General features: G+C 37.0%; 1 protein-coding gene across 1 annotated transcript in view; it reads right to left on the bottom strand.

Annotated features, from left to right (window-relative positions):
- The window catches only part of arhgap39 (Rho GTPase activating protein 39), a 40,212-nt gene that overhangs the window by 13,188 nt on the left and 1,072 nt on the right, over positions 1 to 25,952 (bottom strand). The window contains exon 2 of the mRNA XM_026917447.3: positions 4,362 to 4,748. Within this exon, the coding sequence (XP_026773248.1) occupies positions 4,362 to 4,748 (387 nt within the window). The remainder of the gene's footprint in view (positions 1 to 4,361; positions 4,749 to 25,952) is intronic.

The raw sequence follows: 25,952 nt of genomic DNA, 5'->3' as shown, positions 1-25,952 counted from the left end.
TTTGTATGCTGTAGCATTACAATTTCCCTTCACTGGAACTAAGAGGGCCAAACATGTTCCAGCATGACAATGACATTGTGCAGACAGCGAGGTTTATGAAGACATGGTTTGCCAGGGTTGGTGTAGAAGAACTCAAGTGTCCTGCACAGAGCCCTGACCTCAACCCCACTGAACACCTTTCAAATGAACTGGATGACTGCACCCCAGACCTCCTCTCCCCACATCAGTGCCTGACCTCACTAATTGTCTTGTGGCTGAATGAGCTCAAATCCCCACAGCCACACTCCAAAATCTATTGGAAAGCCCATAAGAGTGGAGGTTATTGTAATAGCAATGGGGGACTAAATCTGGCATGGGATGTTCAACAAGCACATATGGATGTGATTGGTCAGGTGTCCACATACATTTGGCCATAGATTTACAAACTTCCATTTTCCTTAATCTAAGATTCATGTTATATTGCTTTTAATACAATTCATTTTACATTGAAATGTAGGTTAATTTATAATAGTCACAGATAGCTAGGAACTCTTGTTATGAGCTGTAGTCCAAAAAAGACATAATGGCCCTTTTCATCTGGGTCTGATTTATAAACTATCCTAGCGCAACCCCAATTCACCCTCATATACATCTAATTTACACAAAACACCCTAATTTATACGAGTGTATTGATATTAAATCAATAAAAGGAAAAAATTCAGCAGGTTACAGTTAATCCTAGATCTGAGCAAAGAAGTCAATCAAGTGGGAAAAAAGTACATTTTAATGAAACTGAGATTGGTGCAAATAAAGATATTCTTTTCAGAAGCCTCCAAAAAAAAAGCTTGAAATGAAATCAATTGAAGTGTTCACACAGTTTCAACAGAGGAAGGGATGGTTCAGTATGTTTGTCCTTTGCAATACTTCGTTTTTACTGAAATTAATGGTATCACGTAGGTGAATATAGACAATGAAGTATACTGTTTTTTTTATAGGTTACAGAATTAAAATTACAAATAAAATTATTAGTTTAGAAAGCACTGTTTATGGCTATGTTATTCATTTTAGTACTTGAATAAGTCAAATTAGGCTTCATTTCTAAATACTTATAAAGGGAAGAAAAAAAGGCTAATCCTTGTTTAATAGAAACGGATTGAACCAAATCGAATAAAATCATGTCTGGCCTGTTCTGGGGTGATATGAAATGAGCTAATAATTTGTGTGATGACATTTGCACTTCTCTGAGCTGCATGCCTGTCAAATAAAACTGTGCATCCAGGTCAGAGCTTCATGGTGGCTCTTGTACATGAATGCACCGATTACTCAATTGTAGAGCTAACGAGCTTATAAAGATGCACGGCTGAGACATTTACACATTACCAATTACATGGCTGACACAAAACCCAATATCTATAGCTATTTTACTACAGGGTTTCCTTGTGCGCAATTGTGATTATTAATATCATTGAATTTTTACTGTTATTGCTTATACTAGCTCTACTTGACTTGCTATAATTATTGATACTGAGTTTAATTATTGATACTGAGTTTAATTATTTAACTGCAAATTAAGCATTTTTAAGGTTGTTAAAATATTTCTTTCAAGTTTACACACACTCTGACCAGACTGTCCTTGGAAATGTGTGTATGTTCGGTTTACGATCATATTTAACCATATACAACGTTGATGAATCAGGTCCATTGTCCTTACAAATCCAAGAGTTCTTGCCAGGGATTAAAGTGTATAGAACAGGCCTTTGCCTCTAGGTATTAAAGTAAAGCAGTGAAACAGTAGTCTGAAATCAATTCAGCACTTTCTTACAGCCTGAGAACTCCCCATGACCAGACCTGCTGACACAGCCAAGACTGTGTTAGAGTGTGTGTGTGTGTGTGTGTGCTTCATTTAGAAGTTGGGCAGCTCATCTCTCATGCACTCTCTCTCTCTTTCTAATTCCATTTTTTTCTCAAGAAAGAAACTCCTAGAAAGGGACCACTGTTACACTCTGGTCATAAATAATTCATGGTATCTGAGCTGCTAATCAATTTACACATTCTTTCTCCCTCACTCTCGCTCTATTCTGTCACCCACAATCAGCAACTCCCTCCTGTTTCCCTGAATCTTTATATAAGCGTTGAAGCAAAATGAATTTTAAATCCATCAACTAAATCGCAGACTACGTGTTGTGTATCTGTATCTGTTTACTACACAAAATATTTATATCTGTTCTCATATTTGGATTTAAACTGGATACGGAAAAATATCGGAAGTTTTTTTTTTTTTTTTTTTGAGTATGTTTATGTGTTAAATATGTTTAACTCCTAAACCAGATGTTCTGCAGAACTTCCTGGATCTAAGGTGACGAGTAATCAAGCTAACTGTGTTTCAAAACAAAAATATCTTTCCCAAATCAATAAACTGTTATTTACAGATGACAACAATAGGCATCTAATAATAAAGTAGATTACAACTTGAAATAAATTCAAATTATAACTTGAAACCACACAAAAACACTTGAAACTAGCCCAAAATGTTCAGGCATAAGAAAAGGTAGACACATTTTTCTCCTTTTTTCAGTCTTTTCATAGGAACAGAACATTTCTGACTTGCAGTATCTATCTGCAATACACGGATAATATATGCAGAACCTGGCAACCCTCAAGTTGCGCTGTGCATAGAGCTGCATATCTCTGCTGGTTTCTCCACAAAAAAATGATTTTTGTCATTCTTAAATAATCATTCTCCATCATCAATCAAATAAAAATATTCTCAGAAAATCATGCATGCATTATAATGAAATGCCTCTTAAAGGATCTCTGTTTGACTCGCAGCAACACTGTAAATGCGTCCCAGTTTTATAAAAGATTCTTTTAACATGTCCAACAAACTTTTCTGATCTTTCTTGAATGTACCAAACCCAGAAACTAATAGAAATCTGATAAAATACTATTAGAATATAACAGGTTCTTGATTGTTTTGAAACACAGTTAGCTTGCTTACTCGGTCTCATTAGACCGAAGATAGAAAGCTTCCCAGAAATTCCACATGCTATCTGGTTCAGCAGTTGAATAAAGCTGAATAAAGGAGTACGTTCTGCAACTTGCTATTTGTTGTTATAATTTGTGAATGAAAAATGACTTATTTTTCCAGCAGCCCTTTTTTATTTAGTGTTTTCCAGTGTTTCTATGGCAAAAAGTCTTAGGCACATGCAATGAAATGCTGTAGAGCAAAGATGCCTTCAGAAATAATGAAATTAAATGTTTCTACATTAAAAAAAATACTATAAAGAGCAGTAAACAGTAATAAATGAAACAAAGTCAATATTTGGTGTGACGATCCTTCGCTTTAAAAAAAATAGTAGTCTCAGGTACAGTGTGTGCAGTTTTATAAGGAAATGAGCTGTAAGTGTTACTGAGCATCTTGCAGAAGCAGCCACAGTTCTTCTGGAGACTTTGACTGTCGACTCGCTTCTTATTTCTGCAGCGAAACCCAGCAGGCTTCATGATGTTTTTTGTCTGAAAAGTGTCTCTTATGGAATCTGCTGCTTTCTTTACTGACATACAAACATTTTTCATTTTTCATTTTCATGTTTGGAATCTAAAATGTTTTTGTACTGATTCGATAAAGTAGAAGTCAGAAAATAAAAAATCTATAACAAAGTTTGTACAAAAAAAAAAAGGGTGCCTAAGACTTTTGCACAGTACTGTATATATATATATATATATATATATATATATATATATATATATATATGCTGTAAATAGCAGTTGCACCATATGTATGGTATGTTAAACGTCCAGGAATATCCATTTGGAACTGGAAAATATTTCACCTTTGGTGTATTTACAGCATCCACTCCCTGGTCAGGGTCACGTCGCTTTAAATAAGGCTACTAGTTTGTTTATATTTTAGGAACAAGTGCTAACTAAATTCATTACAAAATATCATGGGCAGATACAATAAAACATAATAACTGTAAATAATAGGCGACCAATTATGCACTCGAATGATGAGGAACGTCAGATTCAAATTTCAGATTCAAAATTCACAGACAGCGCTGCCATTTTTTCCCCTAGTGTTTTCCAGTGTTTCTGGGGACACAGTGGTAGTGGGCCATGTCCATGTTGGGTTTAAATCCAAATACAGAAACGAATATTTGATGCACTAAACATACAGATAGTGTCAGGTACAGATAGTACATAGGCTGATTTGGGAAATGTCTCACTCCCTGACTGCTAACAGTGTCATCTATCTTCTCAGACTGTATTTCAGCCAAAGAAAGTATACTTTGATAAAGTGTATGAACAGTTTGAGTTATTGATCTTCAGTGTATGATTTAGGATTAAAAGAATTGTCTTTCTCTTTTCTCTCTTCTCTCTCTCACCTCTCTCCTTCCTCTCTGGGTGCTGTTTTATCCTCCTGCTCTTGTGACGATGTGGTGCTGACAGCACTGCGAGCGGGGCTGCTGTCAGCCGATCCACTGATCACCGAAGCAACAGGAAGCGGTGTGTCTGTGTTCTGCTTGAGTGTCTGGAGCTTGGCGAGAGGGATGATGTCGCATCCGTGTGGGCGGTGCCAGACAGTGCGTTGGGTGGAGGCATTGTAATAGTAGAAGCGTGAGGTGTTGGAGTCGAACAGTTCCCACCACTGGTCTGGGCCGCTGCGCTTGATGTGCACACCAGCTGGCGCATCCCACACACACTCGCCTGTCAGTAGGTTGGCATACATGCGCTCGCGTGTGCGAGGTTCGATGATCTCCACCCATTCCAACCTGAACACACCAAATCAGAAGCCATGAAAAGCCCATTTACAAAGGAAGAGCCAGCTAAATTTTTACAAGGCAAGATGAAGGATGGGAAAAGGGAAAAAAAAAATTTCTTGCCTTTTAAAAATTATAAATGCATAATAAGACAAAAACATCTCTAGTATATCCGTATGTACCTACCTTAAGTTTTCCTTTTAATGCATTAGTTATTACTCATTTATTAGAAGAGTCAAAATATCATGTGGTGTGACCATTATCTTATCATTAGTGCAATTCTGAAAATTTTTTGATATTGCTCTATATTCTTATTTATTTTTATTTTGCCATATTTGTGATATAAAAGTTGTCTGAATTTGTTCATTTTACAAAATATCATCTGGTGAGACCATCAAAAAAAGGCCATTTTGAGACGTACTCAAACATTTCGATAACAAAAAGTTACATCACTGAGCAACATGCCAAGGATCTGTGGAAACATCTAGAATGGTTGTCAAATCTGGAAATCTTTCACCTTTTTAAGTACCACTCTATAGTTTCCATATGTGTCTGTGGTATGACCTCAAGAGAACAATGCAAATTTAATTATATCTGTAAATCTATATTGATCTATTATTTATTCACAATTTTATAATATACATTGGTGGGATGTATTTTTGTGACCAAAAATCATGTGGTGCAACCACTGTGGTTTATATATGTCCTCCATTGGCATTTTCTGTGCTTTTATACTCAATTCATGATTTATATACATGCAAGTATAATTACATTTTTCAACATGTTTTCCTGCTATTTCAAGTTATATTTGAGGATGAATATTTTGCATACGTTTTGTACACATTCATTAGAAAATGTATTTAATTAATCTATTTTAATCTTTTTTCATTTAAGTAGCAAAGAGGCAGTGGGTTAGGTCTGAACCTAAAGCATTAGCTGAGTATCTTGCAAGAAGAAAAGAAAGGTTTGAAATATGTTAAAGAAAACTAAACTGCTATGGACTGAATAGTGGTGATATGTAAATGGGAGTCACAAGTGTAAATAATTAAAGGGCTGTTTTTGCAACTTAGCTTCTAGGATTGGGAGTCAAAGAATGTTTACCAGGACTTCAACCTCTTATTTATTGAGAAAAAAAACATGGGTATTTTAACTTTCTTCTTTTTTAACACATACCATGCATTTAAAATTATCTATTTAAATCAAAAATTGTCCCAGTATTGTACACTACTGTTTTAGCTATTGGTGAAGAAAAGATGGGAAAGAGCTTCAAGTGACCTTCTAAAGACAGACAGAAGGAAACACAGAGAGAAAAAAGAAAAGAAAAAGTCTACGGTTTAGGAAATGTTTGTCTATGAGATTTCAGATGTGGTTTAATCTGATCTTTAATCAATTTATTGTTTATTGATCTTTCTTTGACTGTGCATACTCTTCTCATCATGTGGTGTAACCCATAATTGCAATAACCATATTAAAATTACAAACAAAATATCTATATTCTGTGGCTGAAATATTAAGCAGTGATAAAGTATGCTCAAGTGGATATTGATGTACAGATGCTACTTTACTTGTAATATTTTGTAGAATTTTAAACCATATTAAGGGAAATGCATTATTTTTAGGGTAAAGCGTGGTCATACCACATGATCATTTTTAAGACTATGGCCAATTAATGTTAATAAAAATGCTAAATTCACATACTTTCATGTTCTTATACAAACGTGTGTGAACACCATATTCCGAATCTTTCAACAATTGTCAGATGTATGCTTGATTTTTATATCTTAAAATGTGCCCTTTCAAAATCCTTATATCAATGACTCACGCACACACACTTACAAGCTATGAGTCATGAGTCATGAGTGAACTGCTATGTTTGTCTTCCCCAGATGTTGTGTGAATTATGAAAAGGCAGGTGAGGGTGATTTGTGTATGTGAACATACAAAGGTAAGAGATCGGTTATTAGTTTTTAGAGTCTGAATATGAAAGGTTAAAACATCTGAACGTCATACAGAAACTGTACCCACTTGATACTATCGTAAACATCAAACCTAATTTGTACTGACACCGGCCAAAGTGAGCATTAAAAATTGATGAAAAGTGTTTTTGGGAAGCCTTCATAGTCAGACAGAGGGGAATTTAATCCTGCTGAATGTATAAAGTGTACTAGAGAGTTCGATCATTTCAGAGTTCCACTCTATCTACTGCATGTGCAGCAGTGGGTGGATGTGGAATACAGTCTGTTAATCAATATATTGTGACCTAGTGGCAGGCAATATAATTAGAGTATAAATAAAAGTTAATGAATACTTACATATGTCTCCAAACCTATATTTCATTAATCATGCAGACGCAACGGACTGATCTAGTCATAGATCATTTTCCCTGATGGTAATGCATCACCATGTTCCACATTAGGAAAAAGAATAACTAACAAACACTACATGTCAGTGTAGTGACAAAATTGAAAATATCAGGCAAAAAATTCAGACTATAAATTTAAAACCAGACAATTTGATAACTAACCCCGTAGATAATAATATAACCATATCAGATTAGTGATTAGAATGTTTTACTAGTACTTCTGTACTAGTTCCCTTACCTACATCTTTCTTCAAACAGATAATTCCAGAAGCAATCGAACCTCTTCTAAAAATAATCAATTCTTCCCTTAGCACTGGCTATGTACCTGAATCTTTTAAACTATCAGTTAAAAGAAACCCCTGATTTAAAAAACTTAACCTCGACTCCTATCAATTATCCAACTATAGGCCAATATCAAACCTCCCCTTTGTCTCCAAGATCCTAGAAAAGGTTGTAGAACAGCAGTTATGCTCATATTTACATAGGAATAACATTCCTGAAATGTATCAGTCAGGATTTAGGCCTCATCATAGCACAGAGACAGCGCTGGTTAAAGTGGTAAATGACCTACTACTGGCCTCTGGTCAGGGTTGTGTCTCCTTGCTTGTGTTGCTTGACCTTAGTGCAGCTTTTGACACCACTGATCATGCTATTCTCCTTGATAGACTAGAAAATGTAGGCATTAAGTGAACAGTCCTCTCCTGGCTCAGGTCTTATCTGACTGATCATTATCAGTTTATAGCTGTAAATGGTGACTTCTCTAAGCATAATGAGGTAAAGTTTGGTGTTCCACAAGGTTCTGTTTTAGGCCCATTGCTCTTTTCTTTATATATGCTACCTCTGGGCAAAATTATTTGTAAACATGGTATTAGCTTCCACTGTCACGCTGATGACACACTGTTGTATGTTTCAGCAAAGCCAGATGACAGACACCAGCTTAATAAAGTTGAGGAATGTGTAAAAGACATTAAACACTGGATGCTTATTAACTTCCTTCTACTTAATTCTGACAAGACAGAAGTACTTGTACTAGGACCACACACAGCTGGAAGTAAGCTTTCTGATTACAAAGTAACTCTGGATGGCCTTTCTGTTTCATCATGTGCAGGAGTAAAAGACTTTGGTGTGATTATTGACTCCAGTCTTTCAATTGAAGCTCATGTAGATAATATTACTAGGATAGCTTTCTTTCATCTCAGAAATATTGCTAACATAAGAAATATAATGTCACTTCATGATGCAGAAAATCTAGTTCATGCTTATGTTACCTCTAGATTGGATTATTGTAATGCTTTACTGTCTAGATGTTCCAGTAGGTGCATAAACAAACTCCAATTAGTCCAGGATGCAGCAGCCAGAGTTCTTACTAGAACTAGAAAATATGACCACATCTTATCCACACTGCATTGGCTGCTTATCAAATTTCACAATGATTATAAAATATTACTATTGACCTATAAGACACTGAATGGTCTCGCACCGCAGTACTTGAGCAAACTTTTGGTCTTTTATGATCCGCCCCGCCTACTTCAATCAACAGGTGCAGGCTACTTGTTGGTACCTTGAACAGTGAAGGCTACAGCATGGGATAGAGCTTCTCTTACAAAGCCCCACAGTTATGGAACAGCCTTTCACTTATGCTGAAAACAAATTTGTTTAGTCTAGCCTTCTGTGAATACTTTTTTCTTAGGTAAAGGAGCAGATCCGGTGGGTTCACGGGCATAGAGTGTTGTGGCGAATTATGACGTTTGGATGCTGTCGCCCCCCACTCTCTCACATTCACTTAGGTTTGTTGATGGTGGAGTGGCTGGCCGCTTTATGTCCCAGGATGCCCTCATGTCTATGTTACCTTCTGGCTCTCCCATTTAGTTATGCTGTCATAGCTAGTCTTGCCAGAGTCCCTGCTTGCACTTTGCACACAATGTACATTGTCCTTAACCATTATCTGACAAATAGCATTCCTAATAATCTCTCTCTCTCTCTCTCTGTTGAGCTACACATGCTACGCCTGAGATGCCAGTAATCCTGACCCCTTCTGCTCTCTGGACCTGCCTGATCCAACCTGATGCCCTGCTGGTTGGCGTTCTCATCACTTGAGATTGCTCACTGCTGCTGAGGATGGCCCTACATGAACAGCCTAAAGTGACATGAGATTTGGTCTGCAATTGATACGAACAGTTTTCCTACGATGGCTTAGGACTACAATTACTATGATAGCTTTAGGACTGCAATTGCCACAAACAGAGCACTTAAGTCTCCATCAGTGAACAGTTGATAACTTCAGCAAAACAGACATCATGTGACAATGATAATGAATTTACTGGTTACACAATTGCACTTTTAGACCATTTAGTATACAGTTATAGAAGGTAATTATCTATAATTGCACTATCCAGTGTCACCCAGATGAGGATGGGTTCCGTTTCGAGTCTGGTTCCTCTCAAGGTTTCTTCCTCATATTGTCTCAGCGAGTTTTTCCTTGCCACTGTCATCTCTGGCTTGCTCATTAGGGATAAATTTCAAAATTTATAAGTTTAAAACTTATATCCTGAATTTATATATTTCTGTAAAGCTGCACTGTGACAATATCCATTGTTAAAAGCGCTACACAAATAAAATTGAATTGAATGTGTTACACATGCGTACACAAGCATGTACACATTTATGCATTTTTTTTTTTATTTGCCCTTGAACTGCTCCAGGAACTCTATTGTTGCTGCTTGTTTCTAACATTAAAATAAATCACAATAAAGGATTTCTCAACACTTCAACGGATTTTCTGGACACGTCAACAGCACTGGGTATAACATTAATTACATATCTTTTTCATTGCTACAAGACCAATGAAGCGAGGAAGCTCAAGGAAAAAGAGCTCATTTACTCTCTTGGAACTTTGAAAATCCAATGAAATTAATGTAGCATTTCAAACATATACTGGTTTCACCTCCTACAACTTCAGAAGCCCTTTGCTAATACAGCTGATTAAGGGCTTTTGTCTGAAAGGTCTTGTTTGTGTAACTTTGTGTACTGCTCTGAACTTTTAATACAGCTACAATTATTGCTGAAATACACTGCACTTACTCCCACACTCCAATTTTTTTTCAACTGCAAACTCTGCATCATGAGTACTATCAAGCTGCCAACATCTCAGCGCATGAGTGACAACTGAATAGACTCTTTTATCTTCATTTCTGTCATCAAGCTAGCTAAAATACATTTTAAAAACCAGACTGACCAGCCATATCATCTTTATTTAAAGACGTCTAAGAGACAACGGTTCAACTCAACTTCAATTACAGAAACAAATAATAACCACTACTACATGTCAATGCAATCCACTCTTCATATGTAGCGGAAAATGAGAGAAATCATTAGTAGCTATGTAAACTTGGTGAAAAAATGGATTGTTTTAAAGTTGAAGAACGTACTAAGTGCTGATTGTGATCTCTATTTTAAATTCGTTCATCTTTCTGTTTAGGAGAAAAACTAAAAAAACAAGATGCTTACTGCACTTGAAGGCTACAAAGCAAAAATCTGCTGTTCTACCTGTTCATTATATTTATATCCACAAGATCGACCCCAAATCAACTGATTAAATGCTATGAAAGACAGTAAAGATTTTTTTACCCTGAGCCTGCATTCCCATTTCAAAATATAATGCTGCATTCAAGGCGAAGTTACAACTTGTAATCTGACCGGTAAAAACCACCAAAAACGCCACCTCAACTTGAAATTTCAACTTGGGATAGTCTTCCCAACTACCATTTCCTTCTAACGTTAAAACGTCAAATCAACATGGCCGCTCACACTGTGAACAGTATAAAGTTCCCTTCTCTACTTTTAAATTGGTTTATAGCAGTATTGGCCTTACAGGAGTTAATATACAGACACTCTACTTTGTTAAATGTATAACATTGACCATATGACTCACTGGTTTGATAAGGTAATCACCAACATTAGAGTTATCACTAATGTAAGCCGGCTAGCTTACTACTCGCTACTTGCTATTGTCCACTGTTGTTGCTGTGCTGCAATTTCCCCCCAAAATGTTGTATGAATGTTCATTATAGTGGAACAGAACCAATAACCACTCAGGCCTGTAACTGTAAAAGGGCAGTTAAAGTAGCTTTTTATTAGCTTTACGCTCTGACAGAACAAATAAAAGACACACTTTCATGAAGGTATCCATGTTTTTTTTTTTTCACTTCGCACATCGAATGTCCCAAGGTGAGAAATGAAATTATTACAGCTTGCAAATTACCACTTACAAGGCACCACAAATGCAGCAGAAATATATGACCAAAATACACAATCCAGGTTTATGGAAGTCAATAAAAACCTTGTTGACTTTTCTAAATATAATCCCACTAAATCATCCAGGACATCCAATTTTTTTATTATATCAATACCTGCAAAAGAAAAATTGGGAACAGAAGCTCAAAACCCACCAAATGCATCAGTCAACATAAGGACGAATATCTGAAAGATGTCAGCAGTATAAATGACAATATGATCAAGCCAGCAGATAATGGTAATGCTATTGTTGCTGGTTTCTGTCTTCTTCCCAAAATACACACAGAAACCAATCCTGTGTGTCTCATTGTACTGTATATGCTTGTTCTTGTCCAAGAGAAATAATATACCAGATTCCAGATGACATTTCTAACCCATTGTTCAGTCTTTAGCTACATTGTCCTACTATACAAAAGCAGACTGAAGCTTTACAGTAAACTTACAAAAGCAGATTACTAACAGAGCTCAGTTCGTCAGCTTTAGAATTAGATGTTACCATCTAGCAGTCAAAAGAAACATAGCTTTGCTGATAACACAAGTATGAGGGGACTTTCAGGATTCCTTTATCTGCAACTGTAGCTGCAAATGCTAAAATAATAATAATAAAAAGTAATAATAATAATAATAATAATAATAATAATATAAAAAAAACAAATAAAGAAATAACAAACTTGAGTGTTTTGAGTAGTTTTTGAGTGTGTATGTTTTACACCACAGTGATTTGCCAATAAATGTAAGTATAAACCATTAAAAAGTGCAACATGTCATTCGTTAATAAATTAAACATGGATGGAACAGGATTTCAAGTTAGTCAATTGTTCTAGATTGCATTAATGCATACAGGATGCATTATCTATTAAATAAATTATATTACATTGATTTATCTTTGTAATAAAGCTATTCTGGAGTTGAATATTATAGACATAATATAGAACAAATATAGAACAAATTTTCAGTTGTGTGGTAGAGAGAGTTTAATAATTTGCACATGCCTAATTATAAGCATATTGTTTGGTCCAGTGGGTTAAATACTCAAATATTATAATGCTCAGCTTTCATAATTACAGCATAAATCTTGGCTTTATAGTTTCAGGCTCTCAAAAATTCAAATTCAAATTTTATTGGTCACATACACAACCACACACAGTACATCATGCAGTGAAATGTTTTTTCTGACTGTTCGTGGCATAAAAATAGAATTTACATCAACCAGAATTTACTTCTATACAGGTAGGAAAGGAAAAATATAAAAATATGAACCTTCTATAGTTTATAGCTGTAATTAGGACAGTATGGTAAATCAGATCCAGTCCTGTCAGAGGTCTGCCCAATAGCAATAGGTTTTTCTCAGCAAGAAATAAAATAGAAATAAAATTGGAGGTAACTTACATATGGGAAACACTGTACTGGTTTGGGCTTTTTTTTTTTTTTAGTGTTTCAGGGCTGTTCTAGGACATGAATTCAAGGACACCAGGACATTTCAGCCCACAACCTAGTTACCACAGCCAGTAGATTAAGACTTGTCAACAAAATAGCTCAGAACATACAAACAAGTTACCAGAGAGGGTTGTGGGAAAGTCTATGTTTTGTAATCTCACATGAACAAACCCAAGGTTATAAACTAGCTTGGAATGTTCTGCATAAAACAAGATGGTCCAAGATCCTTGCACAAGTGTCTACACCCTTGTTGTACAGGAAGAGACTCAGCGCTGTTTGTCACTCTAGAGGATGCTTTATCAAATATGAATTGCAGGGGTGCCATTATTTGGGTAAATACTGTATTCCAGAAAATGCATTATTATTATTATATTATTATATTATTAAAAAAAATCAGCATCCCCATATGTTTAAACTTAAAAGCACACTTATTCCACTAAAAGTGGAAAGGTCTACCAGTAAAATAAACAACTTCAAAGGTGCAATATTCGAATATTTTTATTCCTTATTAGTACAAATAACCTACAAAATATGAAGATCATGACAAAAAAAATTGGTTAAGCTATGGCATCAACAAAAGTATGTTATGTGGTTGAGAAAACCCATTTGGAAAACTGTGTTATGGTCCGTAGTGCTTGTTTGCGTTTACATCGGCCTCCTGTTAGACTTTTTTATATATACACCCACAACGCCCCTTCACTCCTCCCCATCTCAGCCGATGTTGCTCTTAGACACTGTGTAAACACAATCTGTATAAAGCTTTGAATTGTTAAAATGGCTTCCTACAAAAAAAAAGTAGATATATTTTCATCACTTACAGAACCAAGTAAAGCAATGCTTTGAATGTACCACATTCATTGAAATGTATGTAATGCTAGTCCTCAAGCAGCTAATGATGCTAACGATGCTTACAGTGGAGGTGATGCTCCACTTAAAAGCTCATGAGAACTCATTAAAAAATCAGGACAGTGAAGGCACTCTTCTCATAAATCAGTATGAGCCTAATTTTTCGTGTTTCTAGCATTATAACTTGGCTTTTTCCAGTTGAATGGGCTAGTCGTCAAACGCACAGGCTAAAATGCTAACACTACCAGCCAGCCTCTGATACCTGCCACTGTAACAAGAAGAGTACTTGCGCAATATGATTAGAAGTTAAGTCATTCTGGATAAAAGAAAGGTAATGATTATAGATCACCTAACACAATAAATCAACACCTGCTGAGGGCAGATGCTTCTGTAAGAACTATAGGTTTCTGAAAGCATAGCTGATATAAACTAGCATATAGCCTCACTGTTGTTAATAACTTGTGAAATTGTTGTTTGAATGACGACTGCAAATTGACACATGATCCGATGCTTTTATTTGTTTGGTTCTCCTATTAAGCAATATTAGCATAATGCTAGCTAGATATTTATCTACTCTTGAGGTAATATTATCTTCCCTAATACGGTCCAGCAAACAAGTGATGTCATGACAGCCCTTGCTAATGCTAACTCTAGTTGAACTCTACAGCGCACCACAGGTCCTGGGAGCAGAGCTCTGTGTACATGGGTGGGAATGAGGGGTGGGTACGAAGTTTTGTGTTTACAGAAGAATGGGGGTTGATTGACATTGACCATATGGCTTATCCCCACCCCAATGTCTCAAAAATCAATTTAGTACTACTTGGTAACCATGACACTATGACTGTTTTATTATGGTACTTTATGGTAACTATGTTTTACTTTTTTCAAGTACAAGGTTGATTTTTTGGTCATATACACAGAGAAGCAGGTTGAACTGTAAAAGATTATACATGCAACAAAGAATCTGGAGAGAGTTGGCGAGCTGGGGGCTGGTAGCTGATTAAGTGCAGATAGAGCATCAAGTATAAAGCAGTGGTGAGTTAATGGATGCTAATGGGTGAGAGGGACTGGGTGAGACTTTACAGGCTGGCGTAAAACTCTTCTGAAGTCTGACTGTCTGCCAGACACAGGAGCATGAATGAGCTGTTAGGGGAAGGATGGGATCCTATCCACGGGACGGATAGGCCTTTGAGTGTGGGTAGGCCACTGTCCAGCATAAATGTGCAGCGTGCACATACCAGTGGTGGCTTGTATCTTTTATACGAGCCATTCAACAAACGTTAATCTTCATAAAATCCTTATTCGCAATGCCAAATATCTGAAATCCTGCTGAAATACTAATTACCTCTTTTCTGTGAGTTATTTTATTTAACGTTAAAGCTATTTTTTGAAGCTATTTGACAGATATAAGCTGATGTTCTACTGATGTTGCACAACTGTGGAATAATCGGCTCACTGCCCCACCTAGCTTCCATAGAGTTGTTATTACACCTAGTGGTCAAAACTGGGAACTGCAACAAGTGCTAGATGAAGTCCACTGAGGCAGGATTCATGCTGCCCTATGCTCGGGGGAGGAGCAACAGAGGAGACAATTAATGACACGGTTGCCAGAGTTTAAAAATACACCACATTTGCCAAGATCTTGTTTTATAGCAAACAACTGGAATTAAATCTAATAAATTGCAGAAAACATGTACGTGCAGACAGTATGTCTATGATACACAGAACCATTTCTATTGTAAGACATATCGCAAAGATTGAGAGAGAGAAAGGAAAAGGCTGAGAAAAAGAAGAATTTTTTTCTCTCTTTTCCAGTGCCTAATATTTTTGGCTAGTTTCAGGTCATTTGTGTGGTTTTTGAGATGTTTGAAATGGGCTGAACATCTTGCTGAAACCTGTAAACCCTGGTAAATTATATTACCTTGAACACAGTTGAACAAAAGTACATCTAAAACTGCTTGAAACAACGGACAGTATAGACTGTGGGGCCATTTACATGACAACGTTTTCAGCCAAAACCAGGAAACTTTTTATGCGTTTTGCCTGTTCGTGTATACGACAACAGCGTTTTGCGGACTGAAAACGCATATTTTAGAAAACGGGTTTCAAAGTGCAAGTTTTTGAAAACGCCGCCGTTATCATCTCCATGTAAACACCCAATACGGGAATCTTTGAAAGTGGTGACGTCATGCGCGTGCGTAGTACGCGTTCGGTATGTAGACATGCGCAGTATGTGTCTATTGTAAAGGCAAGCGTGAACAAACATACACAACAATGGCGGAGTACATGGTAGTGTTGTTGCTGCTCAAGAGTTTGCTAACGCTTCTTCAGCAAACTGTGGATTTACTTCACCAATATTACAACCTACTAACAAGGTGACAGCGCCAACTACTGGCCTGGCATACGTAATACAGCGTTTTTGGCCGTTATCGCGGATGTGTGTAAGCGCGAATCGTTTTGAAAACGTTGTCATGTATACGTGAAACTTTTTGAAAATGCAAGAGAAAAACTTTTCGTTTTTGACTACATCGTTGTCGTGCAAACGTAGCCTGTAGGTTAGATAGTAGCCTATAGCATAAGTCAGGTGATAGACTCCCGAATTAATTTTGTTTGTCATTATTAATGTTGTTCTGCAACACCAAAATCTATGGACATGAGCCACTCATGGCACTAACATTATTAAAGTGAGAAATTCTGTCAATGAGATTTTTCTTGTTTATGTCTAAGGCATGGAGAAGAAACACAATGTGAATGACATTTAGTTAAATGACATTTAGATAATGTAGTCCAACAAGGGAAAGAAATATTGAATGCTGGTCAGAACACATTAGCTGTGACTTTTAAATTTTCAGGTTATCATTGCTGATGGTTTAGAGGTGAATCACATTCATTTGCAACCAACAAAGCCAGTCTGTGACCTCCTTAGCGTAGTGTTTAACAGGAGATGACTTAAATGGCCGCAAAGAGGGTGCCAATAGAAGAGATGAACTGGCAGCTTGACAGCGACCTTGTCAGTGTTATCTTTTGTACATTTGTACTGATTTTTCAAGGTACAGGAGTAAACCTTGTGTTCAGTGGTGTGTCATGTCATTTTTTGTGGTCTGTGCATGTCTGGTACACAGTAGTATAGCTAGCGGGTTGATGTCATGTTTCAACACCCCCAAAATATTTTCCTGGTCCAAATGCTTATTCCTGGATGGTTAAAATAACACACACAGCACAGTTGATTATACATGCCTTTTCAATTCAAGAGATTATTGTCATATGGACAGTAAAACAGGCAGTTACACTGTACAATGACATGAAATTTTATGATCATTATATTACATTTAATGCACATTTAATGTCAGATAACATTTTTGCGCAGTAATTGCAGTATAGTGATGTTCGTATCTATGGTAAGAAACTGGATTAACCAATCAGGATGGAAACATTTTTCCTGTTTCTGTGTGAAAGTCAGCTCACTACACTCCGAGCTGAGGGATATCTAGGTGACAGCCTGTGAAATACCAGAAGTTTAGAAAAAGAAAGGTAGATCGCATTTTATATGACAAAATTTCATTTCCTATATTACTAGCATTGTTATTTATCCATTTTCAGTGGAACTGTCATAAAGGTATTTTCTGTTAATGTTATTAATATGACGAGATTAATGGTTAGTGGTAGATGGTAACAAGTTTGTACCATCACTACTGACATCCAGTCTGACATCCACACAAAATGCATAAAACAAATCAATTTAATCGTACAGATCAAGCAGTGATTTTTATTCGGTATATTTCCTCATTCTACCTAAAATTAATTCCTGCCTCTGCTGGTATATGATTGTCTTACAGAGGGCACTTCAACAAAATTCCTAAGAAAAAATAATACAAAAGACTTCAAGGTTAGTTAAACAACACAAACAAAACGAAAATTGGATTGTTTTTGCTTACACAGAATTATGTTTCATAATTTTTTAATCATCGTCATCAACCCTTCTCTATTATCATCCATCTCTCTAAGCCAGAGGCATGAAGTCTTGGATGCCTGTCTAGCACCACTTCTCTGTAATTTCTAATTTGTTTATTTTATAACACACTTTTGAATATTTTAATAACTCTTTAATAAGGACTATTAATAAATCTCGCATAACTATGATTGGCTGTATTTCATTTTCTTTTTACAACACTCCCCCTCCCCCAACTTAGTCTCATTTGCCAATTCCCACCCACTAGCAAGCTCTCATCTATCACACAGCAGCTGAACGCACTTGGAAATATATGTTAACTGCCTTCTTCTGCATACAGTCTGTGCTGTGTCAGGAATGTCCAGGTTCGAATTATGGGAAATCTGTATGCTGAGAGTTCTGATATGTCAAACGTTATCATTCCCCAATTTCAGGCACAAAACTAAGTCTGGCTGCACGGTGACTGGCAGGAGATGCAGCCAATCAGGACAGAGAGAAAGTGAGCAAATGCGAGAATGTAAACAAAGAAAACCGGAGTAAGAGAGTAAGAGAGTAAAACAGTGTGAGAGGAACAAGGATTCAGGATTGATTGATTTAAGACAGATAATAAAAAAAAAAAAAAAAAAGATAAGGCATTTACTTACTAATTTTTAAGTTAGTGAATGACAGTAAGCCAATTTATCCTTACATTTTGGGAGCGATGACATTTGACATATCTGAGTTGTCTTCATTTTCTGTTAAAAACTAATAAATAGCTATGTACTTAAGTTATGCTACACAAACAGCGACAATATAATAGGTGGCCGACAATATATGTTACAATAGTGAAGATGAAAAAATTTAAGTAGCCTACACAAAGAAGGAAAATAAAAATAACACGGGGAAGCAAAAAAGCATTCCCAAGGATGTTTGAGCGTGGGTGGGTGTGTGGGTGGGTGTAAAATGGAGTCACCAACAGAGACGAATGTGTTACTCAGCAATCCCAGGGGAATAAAGGAATAAAAGAATTAATTAATGCTCACATTTATGGGCACAATTAGACTACATTATTCTTTCTAAGCAATTAAATGTGTCACCAGCTAAAAATAGGATTGCAGTGCAATTTCCTGGGTTACTCGATAAACCTATGTGTGAGGAAATTTAAGTTTCTTACTCTGATACTCATTTAAACATCCATAAGTCTGAGGTTATCTAAATAAAAAGAAGTGATATGAGCCTAAAAAAAGGATATACTGAGCTTATCGACGAGATCTATAGCTCTGAGCTTAATCAAAATAAACACTGCACCATTTTCTTTCAATTTCTGAGCAGCAAACATTGCCAGGTCAAGCAGAGCTTACGGCTTATTCCAGAGCTTGTTTAAAACGTCAGAGCTTGCGGTCTATAACAGGTTCATGCTAGGGAAATTGCTGCTTAACTATTTAAGCCTATTTCAAATCCACACCGCAAAAACAATATCTAAAGATCTGTTGCGTGGCAGATGTGACAAATGTTCATGATGTCTGGCTCCAACGTGGCATTCCAGAGACATTCAAGTCCTAAAAATGGTGACCATCTGCTTTGTGCATGTGTCCAAAAATCCAACTGTGCAACTTGGAATGTCTACCATACTTCAAATAGCCATGTTGCATCGGTGAGAATCTGATTATTATTACATTTGAGATGCCTTTAGCGATTAGTACACGTTTAAGACACCTTAACTGGTTAGTATTTTCAGGACGCCTATTCATGTCTATTTACCACCTCCTACTCTCCCATGCTGTGGTGTAAGAATTAAGTTGAAAAATCCTTGGCATTTTGCACAGATTTGAGGCTAAGCTTGGTGCGTGAACTGCTGCGAGGAATAGAAAATGGAAGCGTAGATCTAGTTTTGGATAGAGATGTGTAGCAGTTGCCAGTCTCTATTTCAGTAATTAATGTAGTCATACAGAAAGTGCAGCCAGTAGATATTTAACTAGTAAATTCCTTATCTATAATTTAAAGAGTGACTATGGAAAATAATTGACTGCTCTGGATTTTGGCACTAGAACAGTGAGATATAAATGCTAGCAAGCCTGTAAAGCGTCACTAACTAGCAAAAAGAGACATTGTCCATACAGTGTACTGCCTGTATGCATTTTTGTGTCAATGTGTGTACCGTGTGTGTATTTGTATCATGATGTCGACGAGTCAGAATTCATTCTGTCACATCTACTGCCATGCTTTTTCATGCTGTTTTGATTAAAAGTGTCACAGGCTCTTTGCAATGAATCATGGATCCCCTTGACAAATTTCAGAAGCAAACAAAGCATGAAACAGACATTTAAATGATACCCATTTGTGGAAAAATGAGCACACTGTGAGTTATGTATCCTGATGAAATCTATTCAGTAAGCAAACTAAACAGTGTGTAATGTGCATAGCAGGTGTTTCAAGTGTTGCTGCACCAAGAAGGAGCCAAATGTGAAGCTTTGTTTGATTCCCAGTGTGCTGGCTCCTAGACATTTTTTTTTTCAGTAAAACAGATAAGTTAAGTATACTCTACACATCAGGACAAATGTGTGTATGATTCATGTATCTGATCTCTTACTGCTATGCAAATTTTTAAAGATAAATTTGTGTGTATGACATTAATATTGTGTCTGACTGCACAATGACTCCACAACACTTCTAATAATGGTGATTAGTAGAAACACAAATACACTTTATGGCCAAAAGTATGTGCACATCTGACCATCACACACATATGTGGTTCTTCCCCAAACTGCTGCCACAAGGTTCGAAGTACACAATCGTATAGAATGTCTTTGTATGCCGTAGCATTACAATTTCCCTTCACTGGAACTGAGAGGCCCAAACCTGTTCCAGCATGACAATGCCCCTGTACACAAATCGAGCTCCATGAAGACATGGTGTGTGAAGGTTGGAGTGGAAGAACTCGAGTGTTCTGCACAGAGTCCTGACCTCAACACCACTGAACACCTTTGGGATGAACTGGAACACCGACTGAACCCCAGACCTCCTCACCAACATCAGTGTCTGATCTCACTAATGCTCTTGTAGCTGAATGAACACAAATCCCCACAGCCACGCTCCAACATCTAGTGGAAAGCTTCCCAGAAGAGTGGAGCTTATTATAACAGCAAAAGTGGGGACTAACTCTGGAATGGGATGTTCAACAAGCACATATGTGTGTTACAGTCAGCTGTCCACAATCTTCCAGCAATATCATGTACATATAACTAAGGAATATACAGTATGGTTTTATATACACTCAATGGCAACATGAAACATGAAGCATGATCTCCTTCTTAAACAAAGGATGGTGTAAAACCTGGTTGGAATATGTTAAGTACACTAACACTCATGAGAATCAGTTATGAATGTAGCCTCTGGCTGCTCTACAATCTTAATATAGGAGACTAGCACAAATACATTTTACTCAATTGGAATCCATTATCAAGATGTACTCTCTCACTGTTAAGCAAAGGACTGTATTAATTCATAAATTCACTTGTTGTGAATTATTGAACTTGTATTTTGTAATTCAGGACAGTTTTGCCAGACCGTGATGGAGCTGGATGATGGACGTGATCAATACCCAAATTATTTGGGACCAAGAGAATCTTCAACAAGCACTTAAAGTGCCTTGTCCATAGCAAGTAGCAACACACAAAGCATGACTCGCTGGCTAGGGAAATAATTCTGACTGTTTATTATCCTCCTGTGATGCGGCATTCTCGCAATGGGGTGTGAAGCAAATGGCAGACACGGTTTCTTATCCCTCTGGGAATAAAAAACGTAAACTCCTTTGCTGTGATTGCACTGTGGGCTGGTATTAAAGCTGCACTGGCAACACTGACACATCTGATCGGAGACCTAACTCATTGCGTAGTGCGTCTGCCCAAGAGAGCGACTATTCCACAATGTACCACTTTTATTGGAGCTGTTATGTGCATTCAAGGGCACACTGAAGCAGTGACCTGATAATAGTGCACACTTACAGGCTGCAGAAACAGTAGCACTGGCACTGAGAATAAAATATTTTGAATATAGTCTTGTATTTCCTAGTATAAAATTACAATTTGACCAGGATAAACCAGTTACCAGAGCATATTAATGTTAATAAACATATCACCCCTGCTGGGGAGACACATTCAGCAAGGACTGCCTGTTCTGCAAAGAGAACCGGAGGTAGCATTATTATGTCTATTATTGTGTTTAAATTTTGCTCTTGCTCTCCCACACAAATAGATCGATGTGAATGTAATGCCATCAGGCCCTCATCCTAAATGAGTATGTTAATAAAGACATGAATCACCCCTTCATCAGTGTGTGACCTGTGACTCAGGCCAGCTTTCCACTCGTTGCCACCAATGAAATTCCCCACACCACATAAAGGCATCCTTTTAACAGTATCCTAGCAACCACGGTCTGTGCAAATCTATGACCCTCATACACTATGTCTGTAGCGCGACAAACATGTTCTCACACACACACACACACACACATACACACACACAAACGAATCCACGAACCCACATATCAGCACAGAAAATGATGAGGATTTCATCTTTCCTCATCTTCCTCCTCTCAGCCTACATGTGTGTCTCTCCTCCTCTACCTCTCTACCACTCTCTATTTCTCTTCCATGTTTTTCCTGTCCTCTCTACCCTCCCTCTCTTGTTTTCTCTCCTTCTCACTTTAGTCTAGCCATCAGTTTTCATCCCAAAGGTCCTGGCTTCAACAGCAACATAACTGAACCTGTATAGCGCTCAGTCTATGTGACAGGACTGCAAATGTAAAGAATGTAAAACATGAGGGTTTTATCTCCGGATGTTCACCTGCTCTCGGGTTATATTTTCCTCTTATATTTCATATCTTCTCTCTGGATCCTATTCTTACCAATTCCTACAATCAGCTATAGAACGGTACAACAAGACATCATGTTAGATTAGCATCTAGACACCTGGATCTGGTTTATTATATGCTGTAGTAAGTTCTGCAAACCAGGTATCTACACACCCAGAACCCATGTATCATCCATTCAAAACGCGAATTCAAATCCTCTCAACTTTTTCTCATTTTCACTTCTTAACAGGAATATGAGAAATACGAAAATTGAAAATCTAAAAAAGGACTTTTTTTTTTTTAAAAACTCCACATACACAAAGGTCACCAGCAGAGAGAGACGTGAGGATTTGAACAAGGAAGACACAAGGAAAATAGCTAAAAGACATCAGGAAAAAGACAAGATGTGCCGAAATGACATACACCAATATATTTGCCAATATGGATTAAATTGGAATAGACAAAAGCTCAGCCATGAGCATGTGCAGGTTTTGCAAAAACCACAACCTGAGAAGGAAAGGACAAGTCGACGACAGCCTTGTAGAAATGGCAGGTTAATAAATGAGGTAAATTTGTTGCGCCTGTACTATCATTGTGTTTAATCTAGGAAGTTGTCCTTCAACTTGTCATTTGTTCCAGGTCAAAACAGATGAAAATCTAAAATTCAGTATGTAGGTATGTAGGCCAATATTCTAAAACATAACATTCTGAGTCTATTGTGTTTTTTTTTTTTTTTTGTAAATTTATAGCAAAGGAGCAAAAAAAAAAAAACCTCTAAATTCAGAAAGCTAGTTGTTTTTCATTTTCCTCTTTTTTTAAACAGATATGATGTATCGTACAAATGCTACATGAATTATCCATCTTACTTAATCATAGGCATTTCTCAATGCAAAAGGAATTACAGCTCTAGAAATATTTAAGCATTATTGCCCTTACTAATATTAAGTAATACATACCAGTGATCATATGTTGCTAAACAACTGAGCTAATACACTCCATAACTGTGTCTGTAATAATAGTCAAGGCTTTGGAAAGTCACCAAAATCACTCTTTATAATTATTCCGTCTTTCAGTCTTTACAACGTGCCTTGAGCTATGTAAATTGTGTCAAACAGACTTAAAATCCTTGACGTGTACACTGCTGCAAGCAGAAATCCATAGCTACGGTTATTATGAGTTATTCCACAGCTTTAGATTCTTCATGAATAATTTTGTCATTTATATATAATTTATATATAATATTAAATGTCGACAAGTTGTACAGTATATTTGTGTTATTGTATTTACAATATATTAGATTTAACAAGCAAAGTCACATTAAGTACACAGATATTAATTAATCTGAAAATGTTAATGTGAAAACTGTAATATTCTGATCAAATTTAACATCAAATTATTCTTGACCTGTTGTTACAAGAAAAGACAAAAGAAACATGGGAGGAAGTGAGCTGATGCGATATTAAATAAGAATTGTCAAAAAATCTGTTTCTTTCTTAATACTAAAACAAAAAATTTAAGCAAAAGATATCAGTAATCTCATTGGTGGAAGCATCAGAATTCTGTTTGTATATTGTGTGAAACTACTCAGTTCCCCTGTTATTTATCACGTAGTCTTCAGTGGAATGAAGCTGTCTATGAAATAGGCTTGACTTACATAGTGATGCTTCTGTGGTTGGACCAAAATCGAAAATCTCATCTTAATGGAAACAAATACCCATTCAAAGGGTTTTATATGATAAAAATTCAATGTATCTGCAGATAAATCACACATACGCACGTACCGAAGATACCAAGTTGAAATATCGGCAAAAACTGCATCCTAAAAGGCTATCATCTATGCTGATGCACCTTAATGGATGGAATTGGAAAACTAAAGACAATACAGTGATAAAAGAAATGCAATGAAAAACTTAAAGACGTTAAAGCCGAGGCATTGATTGTGCAGAACGCAATCTTTTTTTTTTTTATCTTGTCAATAGAGGATCATTGACTAAACAATGTAGTGCAACATTTCTGAGAGGTCCTCCTTTTTAACCCCCCTGACTTGCAGTAGATGTAATAACGCACATAAACTGTGAGCCATTTTAATGCATTGCAAATAGAAGTTGGCACATGAAGGCACGGTCCGGGAAAGGGCTCCCGTCTGACACCAGGTCCCGTATGCCTTACAGCCTGGACCAAACCTGAGCATCCATATACGTACCATGACAAGGAAACTGAGGGATTTTCAACCAAACTCTAAAATCTGAACTCTCTTTAAAGAGTGACACAGATTTCATCCACATGTTCAAGAAGACGTTTTAGTGGCTGCCATGTTCCATGATCTGCAAGTGTATCAAAACACTCATTAGCCCTAGCCTACTGGGAGCTCCGTGTTAAAGTGTGTTAACTGTGATTTCTTTCTAATGGTGAAGCCTAAATGACATTTGTCGCTGTAGCATGTTATTTCTAAAGTAGCATTTCAGAACCCAGTTCTTTAATAATACAGGTTTGTGTGATGTGTTTAAATATAAACGTTTTGAAGAATAATATTTATTTATAATATATAATTATAATCGAAACTAATATCTGAACTGATAATCAAGAGAGAGACGTCCATTTCTTCACTGTGGTAGCAGGTAGTCAATGTATTGTTGAAGAAGATCAAATGTATGGGTTGATTTTATCTACTGTGGGATGAATGGTCATAGTTAAAGTGGGTCTAGCTGGACATAATGGCTCAGCCTGCAGCACACAATCAGCTATCCTGTCACGTGATTAGCTTTACAATTTGGCCCAGGTAGGCTACATTGTGGCTTTATGGTATGGTATGGTACATTATGCTACGGTATGATAGGGTTTGGTACAGTATGGTATGGCACATTATGGCACGGTACGGTACAGTATGGTACAATACGGTTTGGTACAGTATGGTACGGTACGGTATGGTATGGTACGGTTTGGTACAGTATGGTGCGGTACGGTATGGTATGGTACGGTTTGGTACAGTATGGTATGGTATGGTATGTTACGGTTTGGTACAGTATGGTACGGTACGGTATGGTATGGTACGGTTTGGTACAGTATGGTATGGTATGGTATGGTATGTTACAGTTTGGTACAGTATGGTATGGTATGGTACGGTTTGAAACAGGGTACGGTATGGTACAGTATGGTATGGTACAGTGTGGTATGGTATGGTTTGTTACGGTTTGGAACAGGGTACAGTATGGAATGTTACGGTACGGTATGGTACAGTATGGAATGTTACGGTACGGTATGGTACAGTATGGAACGGTATGATATGGTATGTTACGGTATGGTACGGTACGGTACGGTACGGTATGGTGACACACAGCAAATGTGGAAACTGATCCACCCATGCAGCTGCTTAAATCCATACACACACCCAGGGTCTGCTCAACTTCAGCAGATGTTAGCCGCCCACTGGCGCGATTGCAGTGCAGTATATGAGCTTTCCATAACCTATATATTGTATCTTATCTGTAGCAGTAAAACA

Source organism: Pangasianodon hypophthalmus, chromosome 30 (assembly GCF_027358585.1).
Source record: "Pangasianodon hypophthalmus isolate fPanHyp1 chromosome 30, fPanHyp1.pri, whole genome shotgun sequence".
In the NCBI taxonomy this organism is placed as follows: domain Eukaryota; kingdom Metazoa; phylum Chordata; class Actinopteri; order Siluriformes; family Pangasiidae; genus Pangasianodon; species Pangasianodon hypophthalmus.
This window is presented reverse-complemented; position numbering and strand designations above follow the sequence as displayed.